Below are 18,303 nucleotides of genomic sequence, written 5' to 3'. Positions count from 1 at the left end.
GGTTATTCACGAAAAATCCGGTAACTTCTAGATTTTAGGATAAGAAAAAATGCGGAGTGTATATAGGAGTACTTATTTCACTACCAAAAGCTATCGCACAACAATAAATAATTAATTCTCTCAAAGGAAAAACAACAAATAATTAATGGTGAAGATACCTAAAAATATTCGAGAGTCAATTCAATTGGCCAATACCGAAACATTAGAGCATCTCCGACGGTGTTGGCTATAATCGTTGGCTAAATCGGACCTGTAAGATATTATGTAAAATTTGCTGAACCTGTACGACATATTGTTTCAATAGTATTGACTATACTGGTTGGCTATAATTTAAAAATAGTATTTTATTAATATTTTAGATTGTTAAAATAGAATATATCAGTTTAGTATGGTAATAAATGATGTGTAATCTTCCTACAGATTTCTTACAGATCTTCGACAAATATAGTCATCCATTGGAGATTGGCTAAAATTATAGACAACAGATTAGTGTGGTTGGAGTGCTACTTTTTCAAAACGTTGGCTATATTTTTTAATTTTGGAAGGTCAACTCATTTTTTAGCCAAGACCTTTCTGTGGTTGGATGGAGATGCTTTTACTTTTTCTTCCGTCTCGCTCAGTCAGTCTATTCAAGACAAAAAATCGAAAATTATCCAAAATCGAAAACGCCGTATTGAATCTCCTTAATCACAAAATTATCAAGTGGGGCCCACACCTTAATGACCCAAATCAAAATTAATCTTTTCCTTTTCCACACGAATTTCAAGATTATTATCCTCTTTCATCTCTATATAAACACGCCAAGGTCCAACTAATTAACCTTGATTGTTATTTGGTCTTATCTCCCAACACTCAACCACTCTCTCTAAATTTCTCTACTCCAGTTTCCCATACTTTCTCTCCCTCTTTTCCAACATGGCCGGAACCTCTAGCCTCTCCGGCGGAGTTTCCGGTGAGCCTAAGAATCTCAGCTCCCCATTATTTGACTCGCAGAAAACACCCAAGCCGAAGAGGAACAAGTATGCTTTCGCTTGTGCTATTTTAGCTTCCATGACCTCCATTCTACTCGGTTATGGTATGTTGTCTTGTTACATTATATTTGTTCCGATTGATAATATCAGATCGGACAAATAACATGTATTATATTTTATCTGCACCGTCTTGTACAGATAAAATATAATACAATTTCATCTGTAATTTAATTAGTCTCGAAAATTTACAAGAAACAACTTTTGATCATCTTCTTATGTTTGATTTTTTTTGAAGATACTGGTGTGTTGAGTGGAGCAGCAATGTACATAAAAAAAGACCTTCGTTTCACGGATGTTCAAATCGAGATCATCGTCGGCATCATCAACATCTTCTCTCTTATGGGCTCTTTCCTCGCCGGAAAAACCTCCGACTGGATCGGCCGGAGATACACCATGGTTCTCGCCGGTGCCATCTTCTTCGCCGGAGCTATACTGATGGGCTGCGCCACAAACTTCGCCTTTCTGCTGGTCGGCCGGTTTGTCGCCGGAATCGGAGTTGGGTATGCTATGATGATCGCTCCGGTGTATACCACTGAAGTTGCTCCGACGTCTTCTCGGGGGTTCCTCACTTCTTTCCCGGAGGTTTTTATTAATGCCGGTGCGTTATAATCGTAATTATATCCTTAATTACCTTGCATGTTACTGAATTTGTCCGTGTTTTAATTTATCGATTAGATTTAATTCCCGATTTTTATTTATATATTTTTATAAATATACGTCAAAAAATTGTTAGATCATGTTTTAGATGATACGGTGTAGGTGTACTACAAGCAAGAGATAGACTGATAAGATGGACTAATAGTGTGATCAATTTAAAGATTAAATTGGGTTTCTTAATATTTAAATAAATTAAAATGTGTAGGTCCATGATAAGTTAAGAAGACGTACGATGTTACATGTGGTCATGAATATACCACGTTTCAGACTTACTTGTTAGGGGGAGTTGTGTATCTTTTGTTTTCGGACACGTTTACAATAGGTTGTTGGGATGTCAATTTGACAGTTGTAAAGCTTGAGCTGACTTCATGTACTTGGTTTGGTTTGTGACTTTGTGTTAATAGGAAATGAGAACTTATCGGTTGAACTTTCGATTCAGAATTTGTTAGAAATTTTTTGAGATCAGTGATGGGTTTTTAGTCAAATTGGAGTGTAATCGGTAATTTTTTTTAAAAGAATTAATTGGAGAATTTTCAATATATCGGGGTTTTTGGAACAATGCTTATCATGGATTAATTGGCTACTGGTAATTAGATGATTAGAGTGATTTTGTTTTTGTATACATTTTGGGGTTTGATTGTGGCACATAGTAGTGCGATGTTCGGATTGAATTGATTAAAAGAATTACACATTTGTGATTAGTCTGCAGATTGTAGAATAATATCCGCCCTTAGTTCTTTGCTTTGGGATCTATGTTGTATAAGCTTCATTTTGGAGAGTTTCTCAGATATTTGTAAATGATGTTGTTTGATCAATTGTTATCGACATTATGTGATGGTACTATGGGAGTAATTATTTTGTTGATTAATAGGAGTGTTGCTGGGTTATGTATCCAACTTTGCATTTGCCAATCTACCACTTTGGTTAGGCTGGAGATTTATGCTGGGAATTGGAGCGATTCCTTCGGTTGGCTTGGCGCTTGGTGTGTTGTATATGCCTGAGTCTCCGCGTTGGCTTGTCATGAGGGGTCGGCTTGGGGAAGCAAGGTATGTACTTGAAAAAACTTCGGACAGCAAAGAAGAAGCTCAGCAAAGACTAGATGATATTAAGGAGGCTGCTGGAATTCCAGAAGAATGTAATGATGACATTGTTGAAGTTCCTAAACGTAGCAAAGACGATGCTGTGTGGAAAGAATTGTTCCTTCATCCTACACCAGCTGTTCGTCATGCTGCTATTACTGGTATTGGTATTCATTTCTTCCAAATGGCTAGTGGTGTGGATGCTGTTGTTTTATACAGTCCTCGAATTTTTGAGAAGGCCGGTATAAAGAGTGATGACAAAAAGCTACTTGCTACGATAGGTGTTGGAATCTGCAAAACACTCTTTGTACTGATATCAACGTTTTTGCTAGACAAAGTTGGACGTCGCCCACTAATGCTTTCAAGTATGGGGGGCATGGTAATTGCTCTACTCGTGCTATCAGGCTCATTAATGGTTATCAACCACTCGAGTGTTACTGTTCCTTGGGCTGTTGCTGTGGCAATAGTTGCATTGTATAGCTTTGTGTCCATATTTTCAAGCGGGATGGGACCAATTGCTTGGGTCTATAGTTCGGAGGTGTTTCCACTGAGGCTTAGAGCCCAAGGTTGTGGCATCGGAGTGGCAGTCAATCGTGGTGTTAGTGGCATTATCGGTATGACTTTCATATCAATGTACAAGGCCTTAACAATTGGTGGTGCATTCTTTGTATTTGCTTGTGTTGCAGCTGTTGGATGGGTGTTCATGTTCACATTGTTCCCTGAAACACAAGGAAGAAATCTTGAAGAAGTTGAGTTATTGTTCGGTGATTACTTTGGCTGGAGGAAAACACTGAGGGAATTGAAGAAGAAGGAAGCCGCAGAAGCTAAGAATGGCACTCTTGTCGCTTAAACTTTCAGCTGCAGTAGGCTTTTAGTTGGTGTTTTATTTGTTTAAGGGAATCAAACCATACCTACCCAGTTCGCTAAATCCCATGTAGGAGTTCGCGTAGGACCTGGGGATTTGTGTGCGTAAAGGGTGATTTTATTAAAACCCTTAGTACTTCTATAAAAAATTTAAGACAGTACTGCAATATGTTTCTGTGGAACTGGGGATTTGTTTGTGTTAAGGGTGATTATTAAACACCCTGGTACTTCTATATGAAATTTAAATTAGGACATTCATGCTTTGTTTTATGGATGCATAATTGTGCTTTGCTTACTGTTACATTATTGATTAACCTCCCGTTTTCAGTAAAATATGGTACAGTGGCCTCTCCGTTGGCCAGAAACTGAACAAGTGCCAGATTAGCATCCGGGGAGATGCAGAACAAGTATGCCTTTGCTTGTGCCAATTTTGCATCCAGGGCTTCTCCAGAACTTGGGATGGTATATCTCTTCTTCATTGCTTATGTTATATGCACAATGTTCAGCTTACTTGTCTTCGTTATTGTTTGTTTCTATATGGTAGTCTTTCATACAAATGTCTTGCTTTCGAGTGACATACATGTAGTAGAGTTCGACATATGTAGACATTTTGTTCAGTTTTCGGACTTTTGAAAAATCTGGAAACACAAGCTCTGATCTGCATATACTTTGCGCAATTGATAGAGGTGATTAAAGTACGGTTCTTGCAATGGTGTTAATCATCGTAACTGTAGGAGGAATGTTCTTATGGTAATGATTTAGTGCTAAATATCTTTGGAGCTTTGTAATCCGAATGTTTCGGTCACTAGATCATCCATTGCTTGGGTTGTTACCCCGACAATAATGGTCAAGGGGAACAAGTGCTTATAATTAGAGCTCAGTGTCGTATTTTACATGATGTCAACTGTATTGATCTTGTCATTTTACAAGTAATTGTGTGCTTGCTTTCGTAATTTACACTTATTATTTTCAAATATTTGATTTTTATTAAGTTGTTGTATAATTTGAATTATAGTATAAAAATTCTCTTTTTTGAATAGAAATATCAATTTTGTATTTTCATTACAAAACAAAAATCTTAGAAATATCAATTTTAAGTATGCTGTCGATGTACTTAAAATGTATGATAAAAGAAATGTAAAATATTTAAAAACAGGGTGAATATTCGTTAAAATTACGGAGGACTTAATTTTTTTAATTTATGGAAACATTATATTTATACTCTCTTTTTTTGTAAGGTTTGTACTCTTTTGTTTTATTTAATTGCGGAGGTGTATTAAAATTGGAATCACTTGGTACTTCTAGCTTTCGTTTAAGCTCTCTCACATGGAAGTATATAATCTTCTACAGTAACTAAAATCATTACTTTCACATGTAATATCGTTTGACACGCAATGTGTCGCTCCAGTGAGGTTGGTACGACTCTATTGTGACAAAGACGCATCAACAATGACAGAACGTACATCATAATATCATCCAATTTCGAGATCTTTTAATTCGGTTCTCTGGTTAACGATTCAATTATATAGAAGTTTCAAACGAGCTCATAAAACCAGTGGTGTCATTTCAAAACCGAAATTTCTAAAATTCAATTTCAAGATTTTTTAATTCGGTTCTGTGGTTAATGATTCAACTACACATGGAAGTTTCAAACGAGCTCATAAAATTAGTAGTGTCATTTCGCAACCAAAATTTCTAAAATAGAATTAATGCTATTTTTCATTTTTTATGAGCATATTGGCTAATTTTTTCTAAAAAGATATGAAAAACAAACATATTTTTTAATTTTACAAAATGTCACCAAACGAGTGCATATATTTGTAAAAAGTTGTTTAGCGTAATGAACATGAATTGGATTTGAAGGGATCTGAATCAAGAATCAAACTAGTGAGTTTCGTGCACGCTTGTAAAGTTATCTTCATATTATATGAGTTATGAAATTGTGGACAGATGAACATTATGAATACATATATTCCCTCCGTTTTGGAATACAGGTCGTTTGACTTTTTTGCACGTAGTTTTAAGTCGTTTGATCGCATGTTTAAAATTATTATTTTTTGAAATTTTATTTTTCTGAATAATAATATCAATCATATATTTTTATTAAAAAAAGAAAATTTCGAAAATAACCATTTTTAGTATGTGGTCAAAAGGTTTAAAAAATGTGCAAAAAAATCAAACATACTTATATTTCAAAACAGAGAAAGTATATAAACATGTGTAAATGTGGCAAGAATGTATGGTGAAAACGTTGGTGCATGCTGGTTGTTGCCATAACAGCCTCAACACGTACTTTCCGAAGCAGATGATCGTATGATACAGTGTGTTGTGAATATGACCCTTTATTTTGGCTAGTTATAATTAGTGGAACCGAATAGACAATAAAATTCTGATTTTTGCTTGAACACTTAAGTGAAATTATTATTTATGTAAAGTATAGTTGATTTGACATAGTTTAAAATTATAACTTCTAATTTAACGTGACTTCATATGACAGGCTCAGTGGCTTAATATGATAGACGGCGAGTCTGAAATAATTTTGACTTGTTAATGATTTTTGGGTTATTAAAAATATAATAATAAAAAGAAAAATAATTTATAAGTAATTTATAACTTATGAGTAATTTTTATAAAAAAATTTAAGTCCAAAAAAAAAAAAACTCATGCTAGCTACTCGCTTTAAGTCAATTTTTGACATATATCTGACTTAAAATTAGTTTTTGACTAATTACACTACAATCAGACATTTTTCAATTTAACATATGAAATTTTTGTAAGTTTTCTAGACTTATGGCTCTAACTCTAAGCCTAGATCACAATTAAGCACAAAAAATTCCATGAAGAAAAAGTTTCTCAGCTTAATGGGCTTAACTACCAGAAAAGAATCAATGGGCTCTACTAAATTGCATTAGCAGCTACATAGCCTCTTGCAAAAAACCAGTCATTATTTGAGATTTGTATTCATTTGGGCTGAGACAAATGCAAATCAGCTCGTTTAGTGGCCCATATAAAAATGAATTAATTTATCTAAAAACAAAATGAAATAAACAACACAAACAAAAGTCATACTTTGAGTCCCATGATCCCTCAAAACAGAACACAAACATAATCTTTGTGTGATCTTTGATACATGTGTTTATATATACGTGTGTATCTCTATCTCTATATTCTCTGCATACTCAACAAGTCTGACTCACAAGTCAAACACAACAAATGCCCATGAAAACAAGATTTTTGCAGGTAACATAGTTGACTTATTGCTGCTTCCATGTCATTCTTGCTTAATCTTGATCTTTTGCATGTTATTTAAATGGCCCTTTTTTTATATTGATGTTTTTTTTCATGGGCTTGTGTTTGTTTTTCTTTTTGTTAATCTTGGTTATGTGTGTTGTAGCTTGAGCTTGGGAGGTACTGTTAGAATGAGTTGTGAATTTGTGTGATTTAGGTGAGGTTTGAGTTGGGTGGTTGATTAAAATGATGATTTTTGAGCAAGTTTGATGTAGTTTGTGATAGATGCTAGATACTAGATAGTTGTGCATGTTAATTTTGGTGTATTGAAGCCAAATTAAATTTACTTATCGTGTCTTGGTATTAAGTGTGGTATGAGGAAGGTGAGATGTAAGTGGACCTGTTGGCCAAACAACTTTAATTTGGCATGGAGTGAGAACTGAGAAGTACTTGAGTTAAGAGCAGTTATCGTGTTGATGTAAGAGGATTAGGCTTTTGCTTGGTGAATTACCGAAACTTCGTAATTTTGATTTGTTGTGTTGGTGGGAATTGTGGTTTAGTTTGGACTGTTTAAATGAATGAAAATTTATGGTGATACTGGGTATTGGCAATAGGTGTTAAAGACTCTTAGAATTATTTAATTGACATATGTGAAAGTAAAAAGTTATGGTATATATGTTTGTTATAAATTCCATTTTGAAAGAGTTGAATGCGGTAGCTTATATCTTTTTAAAAGGTTCAATTCAATGCTCTTTCTCAACTGTTATTTTTTAAGATGACTTCATTGTCCCCTTCTTGGAAAAGTTCTTTTTCTTTTTTTTGCTAAATACAACACAAATTGATTAGAAAAGCACTATAATTGAAGAAAATGTTTTTCTAAATTAATATTCTGTTTTTTTGGGGAAATGGGGATCAGTTAAACATTCATTTTTAGAAGCTCCTGTTATCGGTTCATTTTAACATTGGAAAGTGTCAGTACCGCATGTGTTTCTTTAATGATGGGTTTGGATCTATGGAAAATGCTAGGTTCCCCAAAAAGTGTTCCCATTTTTTTTTTCCCGAATCTAGTTGGCAATATGTGATTGGTTCCCCTCACACTAATAATAATGAGACCCCCTGTATGCACATAAATCACCCAATTAGAATTAGTCATTTGTCTACCACGTCATTTGGGAACAGAAATTGGATTGCGTAGCATTACTCTTAGATCTATTTAGCATAATTTTAGTTACCATAATGTGGCAATGTCTTACAACATGCAGAATTAAAGAGGATGTAATGCGTTTATTTGATTCGTGGAAGTCATATTCTGTTTGCTTATCGATTTTCACTGCAATTGTGATTAATAACCTGATGTGAAACTTTCTTCTTTCAAACCGCAGCACCACTTAGCATATAATATATATTAGAGTATGCAGCTCTTTTTGTAAAAAAATATGGCTAATATGTGACTATGGATGTCAATTTATTTTCTTTAGGTAAAGATGAACTGGTTGACCTCAATACAGGACCCAATTATAGGCAAGGATCTGTATAGTAAATATTACTGTTAGAGCAACCCCAATGCAAGCTCTCCTTACTTATATTTGGTCTAGGTGGACAAGATTTAGGGGTTAGGATCAAAAATCAGTCCTCCAACGCAACTCCCTATCCCCTAAAAATTTTAGGGGAGAGAAAACTCATCCCCTTATTTAAGGGAGCAAAAAGCCAACCCCTATAATGCCACATCATCAATATTACCTATAATATAACATATATTTATTCCAACTCTACCTCTTCTCATATATATTACCTTAAATATTGAATAAATACTAATTTTTAAATTATAGGTAACAGGTATAGGTAATACCATTGGAGTAAAACAACTTTTTGCTTACCTATATTTTAGGTAACCATTATTTTATTATATTTTAGGTAACCAATATAGGGATTACCCTTGGAGATGCTCTTATGCTCTGTTGTAAAAGTCGGTGATTAATCACGATTAATCCCTGTTCTGTGGTTCACCGATCCGAACTAATTAAATATCCAATTATTCCATTAATCATCCGATTAATCCCCGATCAATCCAATTAATCCCCAATTAATCCTTGTTCCTTGATTTTACCGATTAAGTCCGATTCCCGCTTTTTACAACACTGTTGTTATGCATATTGTTTTAAGCAAAAATGTGTAATTGATTGTAAGTCGCGACATTGGATAAATCAAAGCGTTATGCATATGTCCAACTGAACCAATACAGCTTGTGATACTCATCGTCTAGCCATGTCCAAAAACTTGTGTTGTTATGTAATTATTAATGCTTTTGCAGATTGAAGATCTTTGGCTCATTGTAATCTGGCATGTCGTTCATTTCATAATCAGCATATGGTATTGTGCATTAAGGCTAGCTGAAACAGTCGAGAGCTATCTGATTTCGAGTGGACTATTAATGTGGAACAAGACTATTGATACAAGCAGAGTACAGTACCTGGCAATTGTTCTGGACAGTGAAGAAGCTTGTCGGACTTCAGAAGTCATTAAACTTTTACAGTGCATCGAGAGAATTGGTCTGAGAAATATTTGCTTATACGACCGTGAAGGTCAGTTGGTCTTTGTGTGTGCCACTAATACCATAGAGAAATACCCTTTAATCATATTATAGAAAATATATTAATTAGTGTATATTCAATGCTCTAGGGGTGCTGAAGAAATCAAAGGATATCATTATGGAAAAATTTAGTCGAGCAAAATTATTTGAGGTATAGCCAACCACTTAAATACATGTAGTTACTCACAAACATCATTGATTTTTTTTTTCCTCTCATAAAAAATATCTTAGAATTTTCCATGATCATGTAAAATGAATTTTCTGTGAAACAACAGTCTTAACTATATATATATTGACTCTGGCTTCTGGATGTTACTTCAATATGAAACATTTTAAGCTGAAGATTTAAAGTTTAGTTAAGGTCCAGTAATTTATGTCAAATTCTTCTCTCTTTAGTTATTACTGTTTGCTTAATTCTTTGGCTGATGATAGATAAAGGATAATCCCATTTTGGAGTTCGAGTCACTAAGATTAATAAGCATATGTTAATCTTGCTTATTTATTCAGGAAGCTTGTACTACTGCGACTACCCTTCTTGATAAAGAACCTTTTACCTTGGAATTTGTTTCATTTTCTGATGGAAAGGAAGCAATCGCCCAAGCAGCTAACTACATATTTACAAATTATCACAAGTCCAGATATCAGAAAGATCTACCCTGTACAGAATCTCACATTGACGAGGCACTAAAAGCAACTGGTTTGTACTTTTAATCAGTTTCTACATTGTTGAATTAAATAAGGTTACCACATATTCCCCCATTTCGATATTCAGCTTGCTTTCTGTCATAATAACATATCCTGATGTGAACTGCCGATTATATGCCACTATATCATGCTGTTGCTACCTTACTCTAATACTAAAGAAACCCTGCTAAAGAATGACTTTGGAAGGAAATAATTTTTTCAGCCATTATTTATCATTAATGCTATAGAAAAAAAGTGGATTTACCAAGGGAAACATAATCATGGTTACATAAAATTGGGTCAATTTTTTAAAATACAAGTAATTTAATGATTGGCAATTAAAACACAAATTTCATATCATGAGCTTTGTCTCAGTAGCACGTAAACTATATAATTTTGGAGCTGGACAACAGTAAGTTGAGCTGATATTATTAATTATTCCGTTAATATGCTTGCAAGAAATTATGCATCTGTGGTAACTATTATATCATTTTAGAAATTTTCGATTGCTATGTGCAGATGAATCCTGGTCCAATGCTAACTATTTGACTGTAACATATCATATGCTATCTAGGGTATGGACAGCCTTATCCTGATCTTATGTTAATATACGGGCCTTCAAGATGCAACCTTGGTTTCCCAGCATGGCGAATTCGGTATACTGAGATGGTGTAAGTCTGCTAATTTTTAGTAATCAATCCAGGCATGTATCTCATAAGGGATATATATACAAATGAGTGAGGTGTCTATAAAATATTTATTTTGAGATGGTTTATGCAAAACCGTGGATTATTTTATCTATCCAGTAATATTTGGCAATTAGTTGTTTCTCTCTCTTCTTATCTTTTTCTAAACTAATATGCAAAAATTCTGGCATTTTCATCTTCTCTTTTTGATACGGAGAGTATGAACTGCGGGTTAAAAGCAAGTTTCTTTAGTGACATATTCACCTTATTTCGGTCTTGCAGACATATGGGACCCTTGAAGTCTATGAAATATGGTTCCCTAATAAAAGCCATTCACAGATTCACCATGGTGTATCAAAATTATGGTATGTGAACCTCAATTTCTCCCCATTTTTTAATTTGGATGCATTGGTATTAGATCCTCCTGTTCCAAGTAAAAAAAACAAACCAAAAAGTATTTCACAATTTTTTGCCAAGTTAAACATAGAACTTTTCTTAAAGCTATTCGAGAAGTAAAGCCTTCCGATTAGGTTGCACATTTGATACAATGCAAATGCATTACCTGCTGTTGGGAGACCATTGTATGTCTGATCATTAATAACATGCCTTTTTAGGACCAGCTTAAAGGTTACTATCGGTTTGCTACCTTTCTAAGTTTGTTGTGTTTTGAGACTCCAAACCAAAGGTCTCAACATCACTTTTCTAGTCCACTTTCGATGCTAGTGATATTATGAGCCTTTCATGTTAGTGACAATGACTTGCTAAAACCCCCTTTTTGGTAAGCGGCTTCGTCAATATTTCCATAAAGATTCTCTGTGATTTCGCTCCAATTTTTGGTGGGAAAATAAGAAAAGTATACGAGGAAAAAGTAAAGCAATTATCTGAGAAAGTTATAGCAGCAGTTAAAAGAATAACATATGATTGATTATGAATAAACTCCATTAGATTACATGTAGACTCGTTCTCTTTATTGACCCTAACTTTTTGCAGGTAAATGAGCCAAGATAGTTTTCGAATATCCTTGTACCACAACTGCAAAAGCATTGATGTTGCGGATTTGAATTTAAAGCTCCCCATCTGTGTACAGTCAAGATACTCGTGATAATTTAAACTGGGTCATATCAGTGTCAGAATCCAGCATGGCTTGGGCAGCAGCTATGCAAAATACTATTAGAACTCTTATGCCCCTTGCTCATACCTAGATTATCTATATAAATCATGATTAGTCATGCTAGGTGATAGATTTTCATTTCAAACACTTGTATAAAAAGATTGATGGTATACAAAAATTCGATTTCAGCTAGGTACGCAAATATGTTATATTTGCATGGACAGTCACAATTCTTGTTATAGTTCCTATCATCTGAAATTCAATGTATAAACTAGAAAAGCAAAGGTAGAAATCCAGTAACAAAGTAGGCTCATATATATATATATATATATATTGCTAAATGGAAAGTAGGCTCATATTTATGTATATATTTACAGAATAGCATGGTAATCTAATACTTTACTACAGTTATATATGCCTTTGGAGGTGAATTCGAGACACAGTAAAGGACAGTAAATAGTTAAAATTACGGAGTACAGATAATGAAACCGGACTAATGAAATGGTGCTTTTTACATGTGCATTGAACTAAATATGTGATGTCTAAACATCTGGTCTTGGGTTAAACATGTATTAAGTCTCTCAAGACATTTGCAACATTACACCTGCAGCCTGGTGATTGAATATGCACAATTGCCTTTTTAACCTGGAAGAACTGGCTGTTCATTTTAATCTTGAAGCCACTGGTTCGGGATGCCACATGTAACTACAGTATACTAACTGCAAAATCATCTTAACAACAATTTGGCAGGCACGAGTAGCAGATATATTCTGCTTCCTGTAATACGATTATATTCAATATTCCGTCTCTAGCACTCCGTCAATTAAACCAAATTCCATAGCCTGCGTAACAGTAATAGAATCAGCATAATTCAAAACTAATAATCAGCAACCCGGAATATAATGTGTGAGGATATTATCTAGCAATAATGCAATAGGATATTATATAACAATAATGCAGGAGGCAGTACATACATACGCCCCGTGCGATGCATGGGTGATTTTTAATAGTTAATAATTTTCTCATGTGTGTTTGAATTAATAAATTATTCAATATGTTTTAACGGGATTCGAAGATTACTCTTTTAGTAGTACCACAGTGAAATATAGAAAATTTAATCTAATAGTTCTAATCAATTTGATTTAAGTGATCTAAAGGTTATAATGCACTGTACGACACTACAAACCAACGACCAAACTTTTGCATGTTCAGCTTTAATAATATAGTATAGTTTACATATATATTTAAAAGTTTTTATTTCTGTAATTTTCTACAAACACAATATGTAAAATATTTTAAGGATATTTATAGATTCTTATAATTTGCAATTGTTTAAATTTGCAATTATGGATAAATTTTATATCGGTTTTTCTATGGTGTGCCCATGGGCACATGCTAAGCGCGGAAATTTTGTGTTTTAGATCATTTTGATTGGCTCCTACTTCTTAATAATGGTGGACCCCCCTGCAAATACACCAACCACACCAATCAAAATGATCTAAATGCAAAAATTTCTGCGCTTAACATGTGCCCATGGGCACACACTAGACAAACCGATTGTATATTATACTCTTGAAGCATAAGCGATAAAAGTAACCCGCTGCAAATTCCTGATCCTCCACTCAGTTTCGTGCCCTCAACAGTGAATTGCTACTTTTTAGCAAAGATTTCTGGTTTGTACTTTAATCCTGTCTACAACATGGTGGGAATTGTATGATCTCTGATATTATTATAAGATGTAAGTGTCTTTTTCTCCTTCTGGTGATAATAAAAAGTGGAGACACTAAATTGCGATAGCATTACCTCAGAAACTGAGAGAAAGCGATCTCTTTCAGTATACTGCTGCACTTTCTCGAGTGGTTGGCCAGTAAAGGCAGCAAACATGTTGTCTACTTTCTGCAACAATATATGAGCAAATAAGACGCTTGAGAAAGAAATGAAAAATCAAGATTGTAAAATGATATCATCTAGTGTCTTCCTTTAGACTTGATTAAGGGGTATTGAGTGAGCCCAAAGCAAAATATGTTGATAATGCAGTGTTTATAATATTGTCTTCATATAACCCAGTGGGAAGTTTAACATTTTTATGGATAAATAAATCCAGCAGTTCTAACTGAACCGACTCAAGATCAGATAGACTAGTGACAAAAAATTAGTCTAATATCCAAAAGTCTATTGTACATAAGCAATGAATATAATGGTCAGTAGGTATTACCTATTTACATTTGTAACATGTACCATGTATTTACATACTTAAGTGAGAGAATCACGTCACATGTTACTACGTAGAGAATAGAGATTTATTCTACACAATATCTTGTGAGAAAAATAGAGAACCATTCAGGTCATGGTTCTTCACCATGTTCTAAACAAGTACACATGTAATGCTACAAAGTGGCTACATATCCACCAAATATATACCCAAAAGAATATCTGAATAGTGAAGCATACAAATGAAGTAATGATGATTACAAGAGCTTTAACTCGCAGATAAAAACTTTCAACCCCTGTATGTTCACTTAATATTAGTACCTGTCTAGTCAAGGGCACCAAAAGGTTAAGTATTAAGATATCTCAGCACCTCAAGTATCCAAGTAAATAAGGTTTAGTTGGAACATCTTCTCAACAAGAAAATCTATGCCTTGATTTGAAACGAACTATAATAAGAAACTAAGCTTCGAAAACTACGGAAAAAAGACTTACATAGCGAGTTTGAACTGCTTCATTCACTTGACGCCTCACATCCTCCACATGTCCCTACACCAAAATCACAATATAAAAGTTTAATAGTTTGTCATCATGTCAATGCACGTAAGATAACATATGTAACCGGAATACAAAGTGTGGAAGTAACCTAGTAAACAAGCAGACACATGAAGTTTGGAAAAGACCAGAAGATTCAAGCTAGTTGTCTCAAAGTACAAGTAATTAAAGGCGGCCATGATACTATATCACACTGTCTCACAAGGTTCCCATCGCACTAACATTAGAATCCCACCACGGCTGTTGAATCTTCTTCTATTCGAGAATAAACCAGAGGATATGAATATCTAATCTTTGGTAGCTTGCCCAGGAGACGCATATCAAAATTTAACAAGATACGCTCAATTATTACACTAAATGCACGTGAGAGATGAAAAGTTAAATTTAGCTTAACAAGAGTACACTATGTCCAATCTGATCAGACTAAATATATCCAGTTTTATGCCACTGGAGGCAGATTAACTGCATATATAGTAGTTTGAACTGGTAAAACTCTACATCAATTTTAAATATCATTATTCTCTGTACAATTACATTATATAATCTAGTATCGAAATAATAGCAATAAGACCATGAACATAATATGATAAGAGATAATTGTTATTACTTTGAAAAATAGAGGGAAATGAAAGAACATTACAGCAAAAGAAACGCTGGAACAATAGGCAAAAAGAAGAGAGGAGTAAAAAGAAAATTAAGTGAAGATAATATCAGGGAACAATATCAAAAATTTAAAATGAACAAGTTCAATGTATTCCAATTTCCAATAAGAGCGGTAAGGACATTCGCACCAAACATGGCAAAAAATCTTTCAAAGAATAAATAAATATTTCAAATAGAACCAATTCGTACCCCACAGCCACTTTGTGGTTGATGTATCATAATACGTGAATTTGGCATTGAGTACCGCATCCCCTTCTCTCCACCAGCAAGCAGAAGTGCTCCTTGGCTTGCTGCCACTCCAAAGCATACAGTACCAACCTTGGGTTTTATCTGAAAATTAAACAGTTTCAGCAAATGAATGTGACAAATATAAATATGAATGTATATAAAAAAGAACTTCTTGCTAGCAGCTTGGCATTTTCATATTGCCAACTTAACTGAAATGCACATATATTTAGACTGTAACTAACTTAAATAGATGTCCTTGGGAAAAAATCATGCTAATAATTAGTTGGAGGAGTTTTAAATTATCAGAACCAAGATTACTATTTACTATACATGCAATCAGTACCAGGCTAAAGAAAGAAAATGCATCCAAATTTATACACGCAACCAGTACCAGGCTAAAGAAATGCATTCAAATTTATACAAAATAAGCATGTGTCAACTCATCTTGTGAAATTTAAAGTCTAAATTCATGTGTTTGATAGGAGTGGAACATGGGAGGAGAGAGAGGAGTAGCAATCTGAACTTTATTGTGTAAAGGTAAAAAATATTTGTATAGACAAAATAGAAGAGAACGAAGCAGCAAGATTATTTTCTTATACTGAATTACCAAATTAATTGAGGGTAAATTTCATTCTTACCCAAGACATGCAGTCATAAATTGCCAAGACAGAGTAGGTGCTCCCACCAGGGCAGTTCAGGTACATCTAATAAAACACAGTTAAATAGTTAATAATATAGGTTTGAGGGCTTAAGATATTTTCCAGTGTAATAAAGACATTATAGATTGTATACGAACCAAGATGTCTGCATTTTCATCAATTGTAGCCAAAGTTACAAGCTGTGATATTACTCTTTGAGCCACCTGTGCGTTGATTGGCTGTCCTATAAAAATTATACGATTTCTGAATAATACAGTAGAAAGGTCCAATGGTCCTCCAGGAGTCAGTACAGCTGGCATTACGGGTGGATTCCCCTTTTTGGCTTCTATAGGACCATAGCTGTTGAGGTTTGAGAATAACAAATAAGTGGAAGCAACTGATAATTCTTACGAATTGAAATATACACGAAGGCAATTCAAACTTGAGATTAAAATTTCTTATACTAAAAATATTAGCAATAGCCTCAGAAGCATAAGCTATCTCAAGATCTGAATGATCAAGTGAGCTCATGATTCCGGTTGACAAGCTCTGACAAAGTGGTAACAATTTGTTTTGTATACATGAGATCCTGTATTATCTATTATCATGTTAGCAGTAAGGTAAAGTGACCTTGTGGATATTACATCATGATCAGTAATCCCTAGAGTTGGCCCTAGTATTCTTCCAAAACGATCACAATTGATGAGTTTAAAAATTCCGAAACCAAACACTTTAACTTATAGCAATTTTTCAAACAGCAAGAACTAATTCCGCATAACTTGACAAGTTCCAATCATACTCCCTAGTTCCTGCTCAATTCTCTCCTACATACTATGACCAAAAACATGAAGACAATCACAATCCAGGCGTATTACACATAAAAACAAGATATATGGACATCGAGCACAACATCAGTAACTACCACAATGAGACAAGGACATAAAAATATACAAAGCAAACTAGTTTATATACTATCAGACGCAGCAAACCTTGGACTAGCAACAGCAAGGGATTCTTTTTCATCGACCTTCAACCTTAATCCATGCGACCTACTCGATAATCCTGGTAACAACAAACAAGCACACCCACTTAATTAACCTAAACCAACTTTCCATTCCAACACTCGAAATAACAATCCAACACAACTTAAACAAAGTGTGCCCAAATATCAGCAAGAGGGTATGTTAAAAACATAATAAGCAGTGCATTAGCAAAAATTAACAACATTTGAAGTCAAAGTAACAAACTTTAAGTTAAAAATAAAATAAAAAAGTAAACTTTACCAGTTCTTGAAGAATCACCATAAGGGGTTGACAGGGCAGAAATTATTGGTTTTTTAAGGCTCCTATCATCAAGAAACAACTCAAATATAAATATAAACACAATACAATAATTAAGTTATTTAGTATATGAGCGAAAATTTCAGAGCTATATATATTAAAAACATGTATGTATATGTGTACCATTGAGAAAGAGATGATGGGTTGTGGCTTGAAGATACAGAGAAGCTTAGAGAAGCTGAGATTGCTGATGTTACCATTTTGCAGCTCTGGAGAGAGAGAGATTGAGGAGTGAGAAGATAGAGGAACCCAATTGAAGAAGAAGCTGTATTGACCCGACCCAACCCGATCCTTTCTGACTAATACTAATCACCAAATATTATCTTTCTTTTTCCGAGAAAATCACCTAATTTTATCAACTCATTTCCACTACTATTTATTAATAATGCGAATCCTGCATGCACAAAAGCAATTAAAATAAGCTAAATGCATCAAATTTATCGATTAGCATGTGTCCAGCCAAACCCATTATAAATTTGGAAAAAGATTCAAGTTTCGGGGCTAATTGATTTTTTTTTCCTTTTTGAGAAAATCCATGGGCATTGATTTTGTGAAAGTTAGGAGTGTTTTTTTTAAAATACTAATAATAATAAATTTATATTGCTATAGATTTGTTGGAGTCCCTTGATATATATATATTTTTTGTCATAAGACTTTCACGTCTGTGAATTGTACTGAAATACAATACCGAAAGAATTGGGAGAGTTTTTTTCATACATAAAAACTTTCATCTAACCAAGG

General features: G+C 34.1%; 3 protein-coding genes across 3 annotated transcripts; 2 read left to right on the top strand and 1 right to left on the bottom strand.

Annotated features, from left to right (window-relative positions):
* Positions 1-803: 803 nt before the first annotated feature.
* LOC108200272 (putative polyol transporter 1) lies at positions 804-3,885 on the top strand. The gene is made up of 3 exons (XM_017368372.2): positions 804-1,075; positions 1,267-1,629; positions 2,560-3,885. Exons 1-3 carry the CDS (start codon positions 916-918, stop codon positions 3,615-3,617), a joined length of 1,581 nt encoding a protein of 526 aa, XP_017223861.1. The 5' UTR covers positions 804-915; the 3' UTR covers positions 3,618-3,885.
* A 2,819-nt stretch (positions 3,886-6,704) lies between these two features.
* On the top strand, positions 6,705-12,124 carry LOC108202914 (uncharacterized). The gene is made up of 7 exons (XM_017371523.2): positions 6,705-6,871; positions 9,171-9,441; positions 9,539-9,600; positions 9,957-10,146; positions 10,708-10,804; positions 11,102-11,184; positions 11,810-12,124. The coding sequence occupies exons 1-7, from the start codon at positions 6,845-6,847 to the stop codon at positions 11,815-11,817; spliced, it is 738 nt and encodes a 245-aa protein (XP_017227012.1). The 5' UTR covers positions 6,705-6,844; the 3' UTR covers positions 11,818-12,124.
* Positions 12,125-12,404: 280 nt separating this feature from the next.
* Positions 12,405-17,884, bottom strand: LOC108202913 (ATP-dependent Clp protease proteolytic subunit 6, chloroplastic). The gene is made up of 9 exons (XM_017371522.2): positions 17,686-17,884; positions 17,506-17,567; positions 17,212-17,284; positions 16,381-16,582; positions 16,223-16,288; positions 15,546-15,686; positions 14,634-14,687; positions 13,734-13,826; positions 12,405-12,772 (listed from the first exon to the last, which is right to left on the bottom strand). The coding sequence occupies exons 1-9, from the start codon at positions 17,760-17,762 to the stop codon at positions 12,725-12,727; spliced, it is 816 nt and encodes a 271-aa protein (XP_017227011.1). The 5' UTR covers positions 17,763-17,884; the 3' UTR covers positions 12,405-12,724.
* Positions 17,885-18,303: the final 419 nt, after the last annotated feature.

Source organism: Daucus carota, chromosome 9, assembly GCF_001625215.2.
Source record: "Daucus carota subsp. sativus chromosome 9, DH1 v3.0, whole genome shotgun sequence".
In the NCBI taxonomy this organism is placed as follows: Eukaryota; Viridiplantae; Streptophyta; class Magnoliopsida; order Apiales; family Apiaceae; genus Daucus; species Daucus carota.
The sequence above is the reverse complement of the archived record's forward strand: the minus strand, read 5'-3'. Positions and strand labels throughout refer to the sequence as shown.

Excerpts from the sequence above, each read along its gene's own strand:
- LOC108200272 (XM_017368372.2), top strand. The coding sequence starts at position 916 with ATGGCCGGAACCTCTAGCCTCTCCGGCGGAGTTTCCGGTGAGCCTAAG. Across the intron at positions 1,076-1,266 it reads CTCCATTCTACTCGGTTATG|ATACTGGTGTGTTGAGTGGA; the intron begins GTATGTTGTCTT and ends TTTTTTTTGAAG. Across the intron at positions 1,630-2,559 it reads GGAGGTTTTTATTAATGCCG|GAGTGTTGCTGGGTTATGTA; the intron begins GTGCGTTATAAT and ends GTTGATTAATAG.
- LOC108202914 (XM_017371523.2), top strand. The coding sequence starts at position 6,845 with ATGCCCATGAAAACAAGATTTTTGCAG. Across the intron at positions 9,601-9,956 it reads GTCGAGCAAAATTATTTGAG|GAAGCTTGTACTACTGCGAC; the intron begins GTATAGCCAACC and ends TTATTTATTCAG. Across the intron at positions 10,147-10,707 it reads CGAGGCACTAAAAGCAACTG|GGTATGGACAGCCTTATCCT; the intron begins GTTTGTACTTTT and ends TATGCTATCTAG.
- LOC108202913 (XM_017371522.2), bottom strand. The coding sequence starts at position 17,762 with ATGGTAACATCAGCAATCTCAGCTTCTCTAAGCTTCTCTGTATCTTCA. Across the intron at positions 17,568-17,685 it reads CCATCATCTCTTTCTCAATG|GAGCCTTAAAAAACCAATAA; the intron begins GTACACATATAC and ends TCTTGATGATAG. Across the intron at positions 16,289-16,380 it reads ATGAAAATGCAGACATCTTG|ATGTACCTGAACTGCCCTGG; the intron begins GTTCGTATACAA and ends GTGTTTTATTAG.